Source organism: Neofelis nebulosa, chromosome 18 (assembly GCF_028018385.1).
Source record: "Neofelis nebulosa isolate mNeoNeb1 chromosome 18, mNeoNeb1.pri, whole genome shotgun sequence".
Classification (NCBI taxonomy): domain Eukaryota; kingdom Metazoa; phylum Chordata; class Mammalia; order Carnivora; family Felidae; genus Neofelis; species Neofelis nebulosa.
This window is the reverse complement of record NC_080799.1, coordinates 565,774-584,340: the sequence shown is the minus strand read 5'-3', so window position 1 is coordinate 584,340 and position 18,567 is coordinate 565,774. Positions and strand designations below refer to the sequence as shown.

The 18,567-nt window shown below is 49.9% G+C and overlaps 1 protein-coding gene across 16 annotated transcripts in view; it reads right to left on the bottom strand.

Annotated features, from left to right (window-relative positions):
- SUN1 (Sad1 and UNC84 domain containing 1) overlaps positions 1-17,825 on the bottom strand; it is a 54,868-nt gene extending 37,043 nt beyond the window's left edge. For 13 of the 16 annotated variants that reach the window (XM_058710997.1, XM_058711001.1, XM_058711006.1 and 10 more), the window contains exons 1-2: positions 2,490-2,644; positions 2,129-2,220 (exon numbers count right to left, since the gene is read on the bottom strand). In XM_058710997.1, coding sequence (XP_058566980.1) covers positions 2,129-2,205 — 77 coding nt within the window. In that variant the 5' untranslated portion in view covers positions 2,206-2,220; positions 2,490-2,644. The other 3 variants (XM_058710998.1, XM_058711010.1, XM_058711005.1) reach the window with 3 other exon arrangements.
- Positions 17,826-18,567: the final 742 nt, after the last annotated feature.

Sequence of the window (18,567 nt, the reverse complement as noted above, 5' to 3'; positions counted from 1 at the left end):
GCCTCGCGACCCGCCACCCGGCGCCCGGTCCTGCATTACACGCGGCTGCCCAGACCAGAACCCGCCACCCACAGACCGACCCGCTGTCCCCGCCCTCCCCTCCTTCATCTCCACCCCAGCCGCCCAAGCTGGGCCAGGCCACTTGTACAGGCCACCACGGAGTCACACCTCGGGGCCCACCATGGTCTCCGGGCCGCCCCCACCCGCCCTACCCACCCCTGCAGGCTGCAGTCCCTCCAAGCACAAGCCTGGTCACGCGGCTCCCGGCTTAACGCCCCTGCTGGGTTCCCACTGCCCTCCAAGTCTAAATTCCCAGCACGGTGCACCAAGCACACCGGCCGCCTCTGCCACTTCGGTCGGCCCACACTTCCGCGTCTACGCCCACATCTCACTGGAGGAGGGCCGCGTGCACCGAAATTAGCCGGGCGGCTTTCCCGGTGCAGAGACCCACACGTGTGCATTTTTAAAAAACTGTATTTAAAATAGGTTATAAAAACTAAAAATAATTAACCGAGAGTAATTATTTTTATGCTCCACAATACAGAACAAGGAACAGTTTTGAGTTGGCCCACTCCCTTTCTTCTAACATATTTCAGAACTTTTGACAAAAACAGTCAATGATCCAGAATCGTGAATAAAACCGCAATCATTCAATGTGACGTTTGACTAACACTGTTAAAAAACACTGTTAAAAACGCTGCAAAAACATCTTTGCCAGGGGCGCCTCAGTGGCGCAGTCGTCTGAGCATCTAACTCTTGATTTCGTGGGATTGAGCCCCACGTTGGGCTCCATGCTGAGCATGGAGCCTGCTTATGATACTCTCTTGTGCATGCACCCGCTCCCCCCGCCTCTGCTCTGCTCAGGCACTCACTCTCAAATTAAGAAAAAAAAGCATCTTTGTTAAAATACCTTCTGATTTTCTTAAGTTTTAAATTATATTTTTCCCTTTTAGAAGACAAGTCATTGAAAAAAATTACATGAGCATTTTCCTCGTGTGCCTTAAAGGTCTTTCCAGAACACAACAGGTGTTTTTTATTTTTAAAAAAATTTTTGGGGCGCCTGGGTGGCGCAGTCGGTTAAGCGTCCGACTTCAGCCAGGTCACGATCTCGCGGTCCGTGAGTTCGAGCCCCGCGTCAGGCTCTGGGCTGATGGCTCAGAGCCTGGAGCCTGTTTCCGATTCTGTGTCTCCCTCTCTCTCTGGCCCTCCCCCGTTCATGCTATGTCTCTCTCTGTCCCAAAAATAAAAATAAAAAACGTTGGAAAAAAAAAAAAAAAAAAAATTTTTTAAGTGTTTATTTTTGAGAGAGAGAGAGAGAGACAGAGACAGAGCGTGAGCAGGGGAGGGGCAGAGAGGGGGAGACTCAGAATCCCAAGCAGGCGCCCGGCTCCGAGCTGTCAGCACAGAGCCTGACGTGCGGCTCGAACCCGTGAACCACAAGATCACGACCTGAGCTGAAGGTGGACACTTAACCCACTGAGCCCCCCAGGCACCCCCACAACAGCTTTCCTAACTGCCAAACCCTAACCCACCCGGTAGTGTACTTTCCTTTGGCACAATCCCATATTTTATAATCCATCTTAATAATCACTCCTATCTGGTGAACTAGACACGCAAAGGGCTAGTCAGCAACTCTTAGACTTAGCCGTGAACTTCAGTATCATGTCAGAATAAAAACTGAAAACCTCGCATCTGAGAAAAGCCATGTTCTTCAAACCTCGGGCTTCATCAAAATTCTGTTTAGGATACCTCCTCTCAAAGGCAAATCATTTTCCAGGTTATTTCTACTAACTTTAAAATACCCGGCCATCAGTATAAATCACAAAACCTTACCCATAACCACAAAGATTTATTCTAGAGACCACAGCCACTTGGGTGGGGTCGGAAAGAGCAGTACATTTGCAATGACTCATCCCTGAGTCATCAGAAATGTTCGGTTTTCAAAACCACCTCACAATTTCCATGTCAGTTTAGCAGTTTTGCAAAGCCATAGTATGATATAAACTCCGTAGAAATTTTCACTTTCAGAAGACAGCGTGTGGCTGCAAGCAGCAGGAAGCGCCCACAAATCCACGGCATTCAGGGGCAGGGGGCGACCGGGAGGGCGACGGAACGCAGGCACGCTCACCTGAGTGCGTACGTGTAGCCAGTGTTCTCGGGCGCACACTGAGGAGGGGTGTACATGTGGAGCCGAGAAAAGTCCATGGTCACGGTCTCATACTGCAGAAGGTGGGGGAGAAAGCAATGCAGGGTGTTAGGAGGGTAGAAACACAGAGAAGTGCTGTCTGTCACAGCCAACCCACGGCACATAGTCGGTGACCAAAACGTCACCACCAAGATTTTAGTAAAACAAAGCTAGTCGTTCTTTGTTTTTTATTTTTTAGACAAAGGAGACAAAGTCTTCTCATCGCTACAAACCCTTATGTTAGGCGTAGTTTCCTACAGCAACATACCCTGGGAGTAAAAGGGGAAACCCGAGATCAACTCACTTATAGTTATGAAAATTGGGGCACTTTCAGAAGAATATAGAAAGTGACTCAGACCCTTTTCAAAATGTATTTTTAAATTCTTAAAGGTGTCAAAATGTTCTCTTTCTTATGTAGTAAGTTTTCGTTGTTATTAACTAAAATAGATGGGATTCTTGGGGCACCTGGCTGGCTCAGTTGGAAGAGCATGCGACTCTTGATCTCAGGGTTGTGAGCTCGAGTCCCACGCTGGGCGTAGAGATTACTGAAAAAGGAAAACAAAACAAAACAAAACAAACTACCTAAAAAAAAAAAAATAGAAGGGATCCTTAGTCCCCGGTCAGGCACTTATCACAGATGCTCATGCCTTTCCAAGCACATCAGAACCAGAAAACTGCAGGCTGATCGACACACGAGCTCAAGGCACTGCTTACACTTTTATTTTTCCCCAAAAGAACTTTTTTTTTTTAATTAAATAGTTTTAGGGCGCCTGACTGGCCCAGTCAGTAGAGCATGCGACTCTTGATCTTGGGGCCATAAGTTTGAGCCCCACACTGGGTGTAGAGATTACTTAAAAGTAAAATCTTAAGGGGCACCTGGGTGGCTCAGTCGGTTGAGCGACTGACTTAAGCTCAGATCATGATCTCGAGGTTCATCGCATTCGAGCCCCACATCAGGCCCTCTGCTGTCAGCGCAGAGCCCGCTTTCAAACAAATAATAAATAATAAAAAATAAAATCTTAAAAACACGTTTTTGAGCACCCTGTTTTTCAGATTGTCATCTAAATTTCCCTGGAATGACTCAAACTTTCCTCTGGCTAAAAATATTCTCTCTCACACACACACTCACCACACACCCACACACCCTCCAAATTAAAAAACAAAACAAAACAAAAAACACACCTCATAGTAGTGAATGTGAATCATAACCCATTGTTGAAAAATCTAAGGAAGATAAAACTAAAAATACAGACCAGCCTGGACAAAAAATACTTATGTGTAAATGACTGTCTCCTATAAACCAAAGCAAAGGTACTTCAATTCACACCATTTTCTAACAATCCAAATATTCTTTAAAGGATTAAGAACCACAGAAATAAAAAGCATTGTTTATGTTATAAAAATTGTACTGTGCCTACTAATGTCAACAAACACACAAAACTCCTGCATGTAAAAAACTTTTCAACACTCTTCAGAGCTTCTCAGGGACTCGGTCTACTGGCCCACGGAACAAACACGTTATCTGGCCCTCTAAACACGCACTTAACCCTCGGGCTACAGACAAATGACCTCTGGCCACTTACAGCGGGCCGGGCCGGTCCACGAAGCGTTCCCCCGCCCGACCTCCTAGAGTCGCCTCCGGCCCACGTGGGAGTCCAGGCCAGAGTCCGGGCTCGGGCGCGGCAGGAGGGCACAGCCAGGCGGCCTTGTCCCCGCAGCCCTCCGAGTGTGGCTCACCTGCCTGGCTCACCTGCCGGTGCGGATCCCAAGCCACGCCCCGCAGCGTAACCTCGGCTTCTGACTACCCCAACTCGCACCAGGAACTTACTAAGCAACCATGAAACGCTTATATAAATACCCCATAGTTGTTCTCACTCTCCAGGGTGGAAACGGACTAACTTTTTTATTCCCTCTTACTCAATGATTAACAAAACCCAAACTTTCCAACTTCATTCCCAGTGACCTTTCACCCTAACATTCTCCAATACCTGCTCTACCGACATTATTAAACCTCAGTGTCAAGTTACCATCATCACTAATTTCCACCAACTGTGCTACAGTTGGTATTTGATACATCCTCAGTGAACGGTGTCTTGGGCTGGCTTACATTTCCCTGAAGTTTACAGAAATCAGTGTGACAAACACGAACGGCAGAACCCCCCCCCACCTACCCCCCCCCCCCCCCCCCCGCCCCAGGCAAGTACTTGAACAGTCACCTCAGAGATCAGGACGCACAGACAGGAGAGAATCCAGCTGAGAACAGGGGCGGAGGCCTGCAGATCTGGGCTCGGTCCCAGCTCGAGCTCGGCCCCACTGGCTGACTGCGGCGGCTGACACGTGGGAGGCTCCAAGCGTGGAGCAGGGGCGGCTCTCCTCCTGACAAGGCCACTGAGGGCCGAAGGGGCTCCAGCCTGTGACTCAGCACAGAGGGGGCAGTTCCGGGCCCTGGCGAGGGCATATGCAAGAACTCACAGCCTTACTTGAAAAGTTACATTTACATGTTCTCACGTTTTTATCCCACTACAAGAACTACACTAATTTCTAACGCGCGACAAATGGTGTTTTCAGAAGCTAACAGGGGTGGACGACCAGCTACCACCATTTTGAACCACTCGACGAGCCCGACGACAAAGCTGAGAGCCATCCCACCTGTAGCCAGGTTTAACGTAGGCCTTATGACACAACTTGCAAATAAATTTAATTTCTTGTCGCTGAAATAATTTCAAGCCCAGAACCATGCACAGCTACTGCCTGTGGCAGGAATCCTAGGAATGACAGGATTCCAGCAGAGGGTGTCAAAAATCCGACAGGTGAGAAGAGGGACAGGGAACCTGGGGAGCAGCAGACCCGCTGGCTGACTCTGGGTGAAACGTCTGATGAGAGCAGATACAAACGTAACAAAATGCCCGAACACGACACCCTCAAGAGGGTGCCAGTGTGGACAGACGCCAGGCTCTAGGAACAGCCGGCAGCCTGGCTCTGGAGGAAAGACAGGAGGGGACGGTGGAGGACACACCAGGATGCTCACGGCTCACCGGCTACGACGGCACCAGGGTGAGGGTGTGGTCGCTCACCACTAAGTGGGCCCTTTTCCCACCCACTCCTATAATCACGTGAATTTCACATCATGCTTTTCAGTGAGATGCACCTAAGTCTAAAACTCTACACAGTATCTGGCCCCGGCTTAATCAGACCCGTGGCCCAGGGAGGTGTTTTTGCCACTGCTTACTCCACAGCCCAGAAAACCACTTCTCCCTGGAGAAGCACACGAGGGTCAAACTCCTGCACAGCAGAACGTGCGAGGAGGCAGCACTGGTCAGTCTCCAGAGGGAGGGGTGATTCCGGCCCTCTCCCAAGCTCACTGCAGAACGGAATTACTGGAGGTGATGGTTAATGTTACTAGATTTATCTGGCTCCTTCCCTCCATCGACCCCGCTCTTTCCTTCTTTCCCTCCCTCTCAAACAGATCGTACGATGGCTCCAGAACACTGAAAGTATTCCTCAGTTCCCTTCATGAAATGTGAGCATTAAAAATAATTACAGGATGAAAATGAAATCAAGTGGAAAGGATTTTAATTTTTTTTTATTTTTGAGAGAGAGAGAGCGCGCAAGTGCACAAATGGGGTTGGGTCAGAGAGAGAGGGAGACACAGAATCCGAAGCAGGCTCCAGGCTCTGAGCTGTCAGCACAGAGCCCGACGGCGGCGCTCGAAGCCACGAACTGTGAGATCATGACCTGAGCCAAAGTCGGACGCCCAACCGACTGAGACACCCAGGAGCCCCTAAAGCAGAAAGGATTAAATGAAATAACGCATGTAAGGCAGTGACCATGACAAACACTCAGATACTAGCTTTAGTATTTTGTAGAATAAAGTTAGATAGCCTGTATTTTAAACCTTTTAAAAACCAGATTGTTGGGGCGCCTGGGTGGCTCAGTGGGTTAAGCGGCCGACTTCGGCTCAGGTCATGATCTCACGGTCCGTGAGTTCGAGCCCCGCGTCAGGCTCTGTGCTGACAGCTCAGAGCCTGGAGCCTGTTTCAGATTCTGTGTTTCCCTCTCTCTGACCCTCCCCTGTTCATGCTCTGTCTCTCCCTGTCTCAAAAATAAATAAAAAACGTTAAAAAAAAAAAAAAAAAAAGGTTTAAAAAAATAAAAACCAGATTGTTTTTCTTCAGTTAGCAACTCTAGAGGTGGAAGATGCACTCAACCCCCAGCCTAAATAAAACACAAAGTTGACCAGGCAGCTCGGACAGCTCCAGCCCGGAGTCGACAGGTTGCGAGGCCAGCCCTCTCCCAGAAGCGGATAGGAACGCGTGACAGCAAAGCAGCAATTCCGATACTAGACCCACTGATAACTAAACCTAAGTGCTAAGCATTTTCCAAATGCTGTTCCCAGCTTCCATTTCCATCACTAAGTCAAGTCCACACGTAACCTTAAAGCCTGCCCCCACCAGGCTCAGCCTGAGACCCAAGGGAAATCACACGAACAGTAGGTGAAAAAGCGGACTGAAACGTCTTCAATGACATCAGAAAACCCTGGAAAGAATTTGAGGTCGACATTTTGCAAACAGATGTGCTACAAAGAGGGACACGGTCCAGGCTCCACTGCCCTCATTTCCCCAGTCCCTTCCAGGCTGCTCCCTTCTCAAAGTGTCCTGTGCTGACTGCTAGGGCCTTATCGGGCCCCATCTGCAGGCCCAGAGCCCCAGGGCAGGACTCCCCCAGGCTGTCCCGCCTGGCAGATTTGCAAGAGGGGGCTTGGGTAAGAGCCCCACAGTGCAGGAGGGGCCTCCTCTGCCCTGCTAAGAGAAGCCTCTTCAGAAGGGGCAGCTTTCTAAGCTCAGGAGACAGAGGGCCAAGAGCGTCCTGTGCAAGCGGGAAGGAGTATGCCCCTACATCACCCCAAGTGTCTCCCTTGCTCTTGGTTGCCGAGTGGCTAAGACAGCATGCAAGTCAGCACACACAGGCAAAGGACAGGTCCTCTGTTTAGGCTGAACTTTGGCTACAAACCTAAGGAACTAAGTATCTTTATAAACATGCAGTTCTTAGCAGGCTTCTAAAATCAGATTAAAAAAAATTTTTTTTACCATTAAGGGCCACATGGGTGGCTCAGTCGGTTAAGTATCCGACTCCTGATCTCAGCTGAGGTCTTGATCTCAGGGTTGTGACCTCGAGCCCCACACTGGGCTCTGCTCTGGGCAAGAAGCCAATCAATCAATCAATCAATCAATCAATAAAATACTCTTAAGTTACACTATGCTTCTCCTTTAATGCCTCTTGAGTACATATGGTTATATTGATATCATATGATAGAGATGAAAACATAAAGCTCAGTTTTTGTTCTTCAATGCTTTAACCAAGAATGAACTTGAGGCACCTGGGTGGCTCAGTCTGTCGAGCATCCCATTCCTGATTTTGGCTCAGGTCACCATCCCAGGGTTGCGGAAGCGGGAGCATGGAACCTGCTTGGGAGTCTCTCTCTTTCCCTCTGCCCAATACCCAGCTCACGCACACTTTCACGCTCTTTTTCTCTAAAATATATTTATATATATATTTAAATACATATATTTGTTAAAAAGAATGAATTTTAGTTCTATGAACACATATAATTTGAATTTTTACTATTTAGAATGTCCGTACTAATCTAGTAACCATCCAGAAAACATGCCTGAAAAATCATGAAAATTACAAGTCACACAAGGTTGAAAACAGAGCTTCAAGCGAAAGGCAAAGCCAGAGACAGAAAAAACTAATATCTCTGAAATATCAGCACACAATAATTTGTTAGGAAACGCTATCCGTTCTAAAGAAAAACTGGAGACAAGAACCTCCTCTCACCCTACAGACCACAACTGCACCACCCAGTCAGTAACGGTCTACAGAGATGGACAGGTCAAGTGGATTGAGACTCAACGAGCCCAAGCGGAACAGACCAGTGCAGCTTTCCGATCGGAAATCCCCAAAAACAACGTGCCGTGGGTCCACCTCATCATCCCTGTGCAAAGCGGCCCTCTCCCCAAGGCAAAGGTCAGAACTGGCGGCTCTTGTCCATGACCTGTCCACAGGGACAGCGGCAATCAAAGGGGACAGTGACAGACTCTCCTCCCAGCTCTGGGCGCAGCTCCAGACACCGCCATCTGCCACAAGAGCTGTCCCAGAGGGACGGTCTGTGCTGACGGCACAGGGCTCCTGCCGCACAAGGCAGGCCCACAGTGGCCCCAGGACGTGCACGCACGCCTAACAAACGGTCTAACGCCACCCTCACCCGCCCTTAATCACCCAGGGCTCTGTTTTCAAAGGGCAGCTGCACTGCAACTGGGTGTTCCATTTGTTAAGTCCTCTGCAGATATGAATTGCTTTTCAAACTAAAATGAGTCTTTAAAAATTAGAACTAAATCTTAATGTAACTGTTCTGCTCAGATCTTAATCCTGTTAAAATTAGATAATGTAGAGACTAATAAAAACACCAGTTATTTCTGCCTACAGATTAAAAAAAGAAAAGCATAATGCAGTCTAAGTAAAAGTATAAAAAATCATAATTTGGGTTAGAAATTGGCATTCATCTGTTTTTATCTTAAGAAATAGAACAATGTTAGTTTATGAAATACTATAATTCATACTAACTCAGAATCCTAAAAATGAACTGGGTATTTAAAACAGTGAATCAGGGGCGCCTGGGTGGCTCAGTAGGTTAAGCAACTGACTTTGGTTCAGGTCACGATCTCACAGCTTGTGAGTTTGAGCCCCTTATAGGGCTCTGTGCTGACAGTTCAGAGCCTTCAGCCTTCTTCTGATTCTGTGTCTCCCTCTCTCTCTGCCCCTCCTTTACTAGTGCTCTCTCTCAAATACAAACATTTAAAAACTAAAAAAAGGTTAAAAATAAAATAGTGAATCAGATACAAATGACTAACACAAAAATACTTGAAAGGCCCTCACAGAATGCTAAATGTTATGTGTATGTACATACTGTCTATATCCACACACACACACACACACACACACGTATTTCAATGTTTTTTAAACTTGTAGAAGACACCACTAAACTTAATGGTAAAATTATAGAGAATGGGACTTCCACGTTTCATTTACACTCTTCTGCTCTGCTCAACAATTTTTTTAAAGAGTAGGTATTGGTCTTGTAATTTCAACAACTAACCCAGTAAGTATAATTTAAAAAAAAAAAAAAAAAAAAAGGCTTTTCTGGTCTTCAATTGTGAAGCAGGCTCTGAAATTCAGCCGAGAGACCCCAGAGCGAAGGGGAATGACGGTGCACTTACACCTGCGTGGTGCCATCAAATGGGAGTGTCAACAGGGCCTGAGCTCAGAGTGTCACCCGAGGAGTGGACTAGTGACGGCCCCGAGCCTGCTCGTGTTGCCTGGCACAGGGTAGAAGGACTCCATAAAAGTCATCAGCAGCAACAAGTCTGCACTGAGAGATAGTTTTCAGCCAAGGCAAGTTTCTCTTGGCAAGGAATGTAAGACGCAGGAAGAGACTAGGCTGATGGGTTTGTTTTCGTCAACACAGCTCTGGGCTTGTAGAGAAGGTGATTGCTTCTCTGCACCCCTCACATCTCCCAATGATAAGGGCTCTTGATGATAAGGGCTCTTTTTAAATAACAAGCCCGCTTCCTCTCACACAGACAGTCCTTCATCTGAGACCCCAGGGCACCGACAACATAGCTTCACTGTGTTGCTTCACACCCGGAAGTCACCACACCCCCTTACAACCAAAACAGTTAGCAGGCCTGCCCGAGCCGTCACTTCCACAGCAGCAACTGGGCGTCCTTTCCCAGGCTCCACCACCCTACCCTGATGGCGCCGCCACTGGGAGCTCGGACCACGTGCGGCCACTGTGACACGGGAGGAAGACCCAACTGGGAGGTCTGCCTTTTTCTTACTGTTTTATAGGATGTCAACCATACGCGTCACACAGGCCTGGGACATCCCCCTTTGCCAACGAACTGGCCTACGGTGACCTGGGCTGTGCTGTCAGTCCTTCCCCGACCGACTCTCATGTCCATCGGGCTCAGAAAGGCCTCCCCCAACCCAAGAACACACGAAGAGTCTGTTACGGATTCTATTACTCTGACTTGATTTACCTAACCCGTAATTCCTTTGTATCTAAGTCGGGCAAGCATCCAACTTTACTTTGTGTTGAGCATTTCCATCAGGATGGTCTGCAATAAGTAAATCCAGGCTGTCCAGATCACCCACCAGCCTGCTTCTCTCCTTCCAGTGGCCCACCCCCTCTTCAGTCCTGCTCCCCCTGCTTGCCATCTCCTGCTGGCTTCCGGCAAGCACTGCTGACTAGTTCCGCCCTCTAGACCCGCCCCCTCAAGCCAGAATACTGCCAGAATGGTCTGTCTACAAAAAGATCAACCACCTCACTGCCTTCACATGCCACCATGGCTCCCCAGCACCCAGACATAAGACGTAAGAGACTGAATGCACAGAACCCTCCACCCAGACGCCCCACTTCCCCTCTCCATCTGCCAGCAATCCACAGGGCAGCCTCACTGAAAGCCTGGACTCAAGACAACCCTCCTCTCCTTATCCCATTTACACACTGTTCCTACACTCTTCCCTCGTCCGGGATGTCCTCCTGATTCCCCGTCCTCATTCCCTTGGGCTCTTTCTACCCCAAATGCTCCTGGCTACCTTCTACTCATCCTTGGAGTTCAGAGCTGAGACACCGCCTCCAGAAAGCTCTCCTGGAGCTCCCAACCCCCATGTCCAAGTTAGATGCTAGCTTTAGTGCTCCCCAGCAGCCCTCACTTGACAGAAACTGTAATAACTACCTATTAATGGGTCTTTCCCTCCACCTCAACCCTGAACTCTCTGAGCCAATGAACCCTTCGTAGGTGTCTGCACCGTGGGGCACTCACTGCTGCGTGCCTTTAGACTGAAAATCCTCGAGTCCCTCAGTGGTCTCCACTGCTCATCAGTGTGCTTGGCAAAACCACGGTCGAGAGCTACACACGTGCATGGACAGGGAGGGTCATGCATACCTGGGCCACCTCATTCTTCCCAATGCATTCAAAACACTCTTCCTGTTTCCTCATCTGATCAAAACAGCTGTATCAGCTTTGTTTTATTTTCAACTATAATTGGCAACGGCAATTACAGGATTTTAGTTGTGCCATGAACGTAAACACTTAATGCACACAGTTCTCAATGACCCTTTTTATGCTCTGTCCTCCCATCCGCGAAGTACCAGGCTAAAAATGAGGGTCTTCTGGTAGTGAAAAGGTTTGCAGCATAAGCAACAAGTGAAGAAACCATCCAACGGATCTGCTTTCCATACTCTAGATATAGCTCACATCTTCTAATAACATTAATTGAAGATCAAACAAAATAAAGACAAGGACTAAAAAAGCACCCAGGCAAAGCACCGCTTTGTTTTGAAGCTACTCAAGTGCCCAGAGAGGCTTCTCCCCCCTGCTGGGAATCGCTGATCTATATGAGTGTTCTCCCCACTCCTTACATCTGGGACCCGCGCTTTCATCCTGCACAAACATCAGAAAGCATCTGTCACATAGTTACCTCTTCAACGAAAATTTGCAACCAGTGACCAATCACTGAGTGCCCGTGTGACTCAACCAAAGACGACGCGCCCAAATAACAAGCATGGTTAATTACAGATGCGATTCAAACCGCAAGACCGCCTAATAATCACACGAGTTACTTAATGAACTAGAACCGACTACAACATACGATTATGACAAACAGCGCATCATAAGCAGCAGAAGTTCCCCTCTGCCAACCCTGTTCATTTGGGTCCAGTGGAAGTGAACTGGTTTCACACACGCATCAGCAGGTCCACACTCCTCCACACGAAATCCAGAGGGGCGAGCACCCCTAACAGCAATGAGTTCCGAGGGGAGGAAGACAGAGAATGGGGACAGCCATTCCACTGAGAGGTGCAGCAGCACCTCAGGTCCCATGTCACTCCTGCTGGGACACCATCAGTGTCTTGTTCCCGCCCACCCTGTGAACCCAGATGTGGGCGCTCCCTCCTGTGGTGTCCTCAAGACCACCGCACCTGAACCAGCAGTGGGCCTCATGGTCACTGCAATTCCCTGGGCTCTTGCCTCACCCTGAAGTATTTAGGTGAGGACAGGAGCTGCAAAGCTGAAAGATGCAACTTTCATCCCCTGTCACTTCTCTCAAAAATGTCGTCTGGCATTTATACTGTTAGCAAATTCAAACTGGCTCTATTTTCAGAATCTGGAGACCATCTGACCATCATAAATTCAGACCAGAAAACAATGGTTATGAGCAGACACTCCATCAAATGCCAGCTTTCTCTGAAAATAGGTCACCCAAGAATTTCCAGTTTAAAATGGTGCACTGGGGGGGGGGGGGGGGGGGGGGCACCTGGGTGGCTGGGTTGCTTGAATGTCTGACTCTTGATTTCGGCTCAGGTCATGATCCCAGGGTTGTGAGCTTGAGCCCCACGTTGGGAGTGGGGAGTCTGCCTGGGATTCTCTCTCCCTCTCTTTTTCTCTCTCTCCTTCTGTCCCTCTCCCCAGCTTGCACACACGCACTCTCTCTCCCCAAAATATAAAATAAAAAACTGTTTTAGATGATGCACTGAACAAAGATGGCACACCCCTCCTAAAAAGGCATTTTCCTAAAGGGATACATCCACAGAGCAAAACAAAGGAGGAGAACACAATAAGTAGCAAGAACCTGGAAACTAGAAAGCAAAGGGATAAATGAAAACACACCTATGCCATAAAAAGCTGAATCATAAGCTTACAATGAGGAACATGGAGAAATAACGCGATTGTCATCATGGAACCCCCAAATGGTTAAGACAGTGACACCTGCGTACATCTACAAGTGAGTGTGTAGAAAAGAACCAAAAATACAGGAAGAATCAAACGCTGAAAGTCTGTTTAAGAAGCAGTCAGACAAGGGGCGCCTGGGTGGCGCAGTCGGTTAAGCGTCCGACTTCAGCCAGGTCACGATCTCGCGGTCCGTGAGTTCGAGCCCCGCGTCAGGCTCTGGGCTGATGGCTCGGAGCCTGGAGCCTGTTTCCGATTCTGTGTCTCCCTCTCTCTCTGCCCCTCCCCCGTTCATGCTCTGTCTCTCTCTGTCCCAAAAATAAATTAAAAAAAAAAAAAAAAAAAAAAAGAAGCAGTCAGACAAAACCACGTGATCATGCAGGAAAAGCACTTATTAAAATGCAACACTCTTTCATGATAAAAATGTTCAACAAACTAGGAACGGAAGGGAATTTCCCCAACTTGATAAAATGCATTTACTTAAACCCACCGCTAACGTTATACTCTACGGTCAAAGACTGAAAGTTCTCCCCTAAGATCAACAAGACAAGGATGCCCGCTTCCACCACTGCTATTCAACATTGCACTGGAGCTCCAGCCAGAGCAGTCGGGCAAGAACAAGAAACAAAAGGCATCAAATTGAAAAGGAAGAAGCAAAGCTATCTCCATTCACAGATGACATGGTCTCATGTATGGAAACTCCTGAAAAACTTACAAAAAACTATAAAAAGTAACAAATTCAGCAAGGTTGCAGGATACACAATCAACACACAAAAACCAGTTGTATTTCTACAAACTAACAATGAGCGATCTGGAAATGAAATTAAGAAAAATATTCCTCTCACAACAGCATCAAAAAGAACAACACATTTAGAAATAAATTTGACCAAAAAAGTACGAGACTGGTACGCTGTAAATTACAAAACACTGCTGAATGGAAGAAAAATACATGGAAAGACATTCCTTGTTCGTAGACTGAAGAGTTAGTATTTTGAAACACAGAAACACACTCCTAAGAGATCTACAGATTCAATGCAATCTCTATCAAAACCCCAACGGTCTTGTTTTGCAAATACGGTAAAATTAATCTTTAACTTCATATGGAACTGCAATGGACCCCCAAACAGCCAAAAACAATCTTGAAAATGAATAACAAAGTTGAAGGACTCCCACTTCCCGATTTCAAAATGCACTACAAAACAGTGTTGTTCCTTGCATAAGGATAGATATGTAGACTAACAGCACAGAATTGAGAGTCCAGAAAATACATCCATACATTTATGGTCAACTGATTTTGTACAAGGACACCAAATCAAAGAACAGAGTTTTCAACGGTGATGCTAAGACAAATGGACATCCACATGCAAAAGAATGAAGCTGGACCCCCACCTCACAGCACATACAAAAATTTACTCAAAACCGATGGAAGGCATAGATGCCTTAAACTTTAAGACTCTTAAGTGAAAAATAGGGGTAAATCTTCACGATCGTGGATTTGAAATGGTTTCTTAGATATGACACCAAACACATAAGCAACAACAACAAAAAAAACAATGAAAACAGGGGCGCCTGGGTGGCGCAGTCGGTTAAGCGTCCGACTTCAGCCAGGTCACGATCTCGCGGTCCGTGAGTTCGAGCCCCGCGTCGGGCTCTGGGCCGACGGCTCGGAGCCTGGAGCCTGTTTCCGATTCTGTGTCTCCCTCTCTCTCTGCCCCTCCCCCGTTCATGCTCTGTCTCTCTCTGCCCCAAAAATAAAAAAAAAAAAAAAAAAAAAAAACGTTGGAAAAAAAAACAATGAAAACAATGGATGAACTGGACTTCGTCCAGAAAAGATAAAGAATCGGCAAAGAAACTGAACACACATTTCTCCAAAGAAGATACACAAATGGCCAACCAGCACGTGAAAAGATGCTCATCAGTCATTAGGTAAATGCAAATCAAAACGAGACCCCACTTCACATCCACTAGGAAGACCATTACAAACAGAACAAAGCAAAAACAGAAGATTACAAGTCAGGAGAGGATATGGAGAGACCGGAACCCTTACACAGAGTTGGTGGGAATGTAAAACGGTGCAGCAACTGTGGAAAACAGTTTGGTGGTTCCTCTACACGTTAGATAGAACCACCATATGACCCAACAACTCCACTCCTAGATACATACCCAGAAAACTGAAAACAAGTACTCAAACAAAAACTCGAATACAAATGTTCTCTGGAGCATCATTCATAATAAGAAACGAAAACAACTCAAATGTCCACTCACTGACGAATGGATGGGAAACGCGGTAGGTTCGTGCTGTGGAATATTATGCAGGCATAAAAAGGCACGAAGTACTGACACATTACACAACACGGATAAACCTTGAAAAATTTATGCTAAGGGCAAGAAAGCGGACACAAAAGATCACATATCGGATGAACCCGTGTATATAAAAAATCCAGAATACACAAATCCGTAGGCAGAAAACAGATTAGCAGACGCCAGAGCTCGGAAGCAGTGGGCAGCGGGGATGTGCCTGCTGCCGGGTTGGGGGCTCCCCCGGAGGGTGCAGAACAAGCAGCTGTGAAACTAGACAGTGGTGACGACTGTGCACCGCGCTCAATGCCACTGAGCTGTACAGATTCAAGTGGCAAATTCTGTGTTAAGTGTCCTACCACAATAAAAAAAAAAAAAAAGTAGCGGGTAGCTACTAGGCGTCAAGTCCCTTCCTACCTTCCTGTAAAAAAAAAAAACGGAGGATAAAACCAAGAGTTCTCTACACCAGAGGGTAAGAGGAAAACTCAAGTTCCAGGATGTCTTCCTGAAGAGGGAGAGGCGTGAGCACTTCCTTACCAATTTTTGGAGGCCACAGCCACACTCTTCCGGCCAACTTTGAAAACAAGGCGAGAGGCTGGAAAGCCCTTCTTTGAGAATATAAAAAGCCCATCAAAAGGACCTAAAGATGAGGAAAGCCAACTGCTATCAGCCAACAGCCCTAAGACCAAAGCAGGTGCACAGAACCTCCAAAGGACCGTGCGGGACCCCACTCTCTTCGAGATCACCCAACATTTCGGCCAAGATATGCCAAAGTGAGCAAACGCTGAGGTTACAGAGGGAGACAATGAGGTGCTACCACATTTACAAAGTAAGTGTCACTAAGTTTTAGAGGAAAAAAGCTCTGGGAAATTGAAAATATGTTGGCCAAGGGGCGCCTGGGTGGCTCAGTCGGTTGGGCGTCTGACTTCGGCCCAGGTCATGATCTTGCGGTTCGTGGGTTCCAGCCCCGCGACCGGCTCTGTGCTGACAACTCTGCCTGGATCCTGCTTCGGATTCTGTGTCTCCCTCTCTCCCCCCTCCCCCCCTTGCACTCTTTCTTCCTCCCTCAAAAATAAACAAAACATTGAAAAAAATGTTAAATATGGTGGCCAAAATAAAATGCCAAATAAAAGAGTTAGAGGAAGATTGAGGAAATCGCCTACAAAGTGAAACAGAAAGACAAAAATGGAAAAAATGGGAAAGATAAAGATTTTATTTTTCAGTAGAAATAAGGTCCAAGAGGTCCAATGCCAAAGTAATAGTATTTCTAAAACACACAGAAAAAAGAAAACTGAAACAAGGTAAACAGGAGAAACTTGTCAGAGGAACTAATCTGGGAAAATACCCCAGAACTAACTAACCATCATGAGTTTCCCGACTTGGAATAACTGTATAAACCGAAATGGATGAAAACAAACCCAAACCCAAGGTTCTGGGCCGAGGCGTCCGGGGGCACAAACGGCTTGTAAACCCAGGCCCCAGGGCAGCTCCCACCTGGGCAGCAGCCCCAGAAGCTCAGAAAACGCCCACGAGCCGAGCCGAGACTTTCCGACGTGGGGTTAGGGGCACGGGCACGCAGCCGAGCGAGGGGGGCGCTGGGGAGCCCTGCCCACCGACAGCGGCAGCTCGGCAGCAACCGGGCTACCCGGCGGTTGTTCCCTGCGGCCGGGGACCGGGGACCGGGCCTGGGGCTCGCGACTGCGACGTGGGGTGACGGCCCCGCCCGGCAGCACAGGTGCGTTCTGTCTGCGGGCCGCAGAGCAGGAAAACGGGGGCGTCCCGAGCCGGACACGCAGGGCGGCCCCCCGACCCAACCCAGGACTCCTGGGAGGCCGAGCACCCCGAGGCCGGGAACCGGACGAGTGAGAAGGGGGGACAGAGGTAAGGGGCGCCCGAATGAGGCGGGTGCGGGGGGAGGCGGGGTACGGGGGCGCCCGGGGGTGTCTGTAGGGGGGAGGGCTGGGGTCGGGGCAACGCGGGTGAGGAGGGTCGGGGGCGCACGGGTGTGGGGGGTCGAGGGTGCCAGATCGCCCAGGTGTGTGGGCGGGAGCGGGGATCGACGATGCGTGGGGGGGGGGGGGGGGGTCGCCCGGGTGTACCCGGGGCGGGGGGCGGGAGTACCCAGGGTGGGCGGGGGGCGGCGGCGACAGAGGCTTGCGCACGCGTCCCCAGCGTCCCGCCCGGACCCCGGCACGCCACTGACGTCGGGCGGAGGGGACGCCCCGGGCCAGGCCTGCTCCGAACCCGGGCCAGGTGCGGGGACGCTCGGGGCTGAGGAGGGGGCGGCGGCCGTTGGCCGCCCAGGCGGGGCCCGAGGCTCGGCCCGCGCCGGTCGCCGCCTGCCCGCCGCTCCCGCCCGCGTTGAGGGACGCCTTGGCCCCAGTCCTGTGCCCGCAGCCGGCCTCGCCGGGCCCCGGCCCTCCACCCCCACCCAGGAGCTCACCTGCCTCGCGCCACAGCCACCTCCGCCGGGCGCCTCTGCTGCCGCCCCGGGCCTGGTCCGCGCCGCCCAGACTCGATCCCGAGAGGAGACCTTGCGGACGCCAGCCAATCGCGCGCCGCGCCCGGAGGCGGGGCGGGAGCGACACGGACTTCCACCAATCTCGACCGCGCCGCCTGAAGCTCCTCGGTCAATGAGGAGGTGGCCTATCCAGGGGCCTGGCCTATCGGAAGCTGAGGCCGGGTCCCCGAGGCGGAGAAGTGGGCGGGGCTTCGAAGCGCCGTGCCGTACGGCGGGAGGGGCCTTACGTCGCGGGGGCCGTAGAGCGGAGGCGGGAGCGCGGCCGCGGGGAAGGGGGGCCGCTACGGTCGCCCGACTCCCTAGTCCTGTCCCGGGCCCGCGGAGCTCGGGGCCGCGATGGCGCCCCGCCCCGTGCCTCCCGGTCCACTTCTGCCCGCTCTCCGGGCGGCGCCGGAAGCGACCCTCCGCCCCCCTCTACGGAAGGGGAGACAGACTGGCGGGCGGGAAGGCCGGAGCGAGTACTCGCCTCTCCGCTCCGAGCCGCGCGCTAAGGCCGCGTCTGTAGGGCCGCGGATGGGCGCTCACCCCGGAGCTCACTCCCTGAAGGGGAGTTCGGGGGTCCGCGCCCGCGCGTGCGCGGGAGCGGCCAGCCCAGGTGGCCGCACAGGTCGCCTTAGAGGTGCACAGATAGCTGCACAGGTAGCCGTTTTGGTTTCGAGGTCGGGGCAGGAGGGCAAAAATATCCTTGGCCAAAACAATAGAAACAGAGGCACTTACTAGAGTCACGTGCAAAGGGGAAACCGAGCAGGATGGGATGCGGTCGAAGGGAGAAG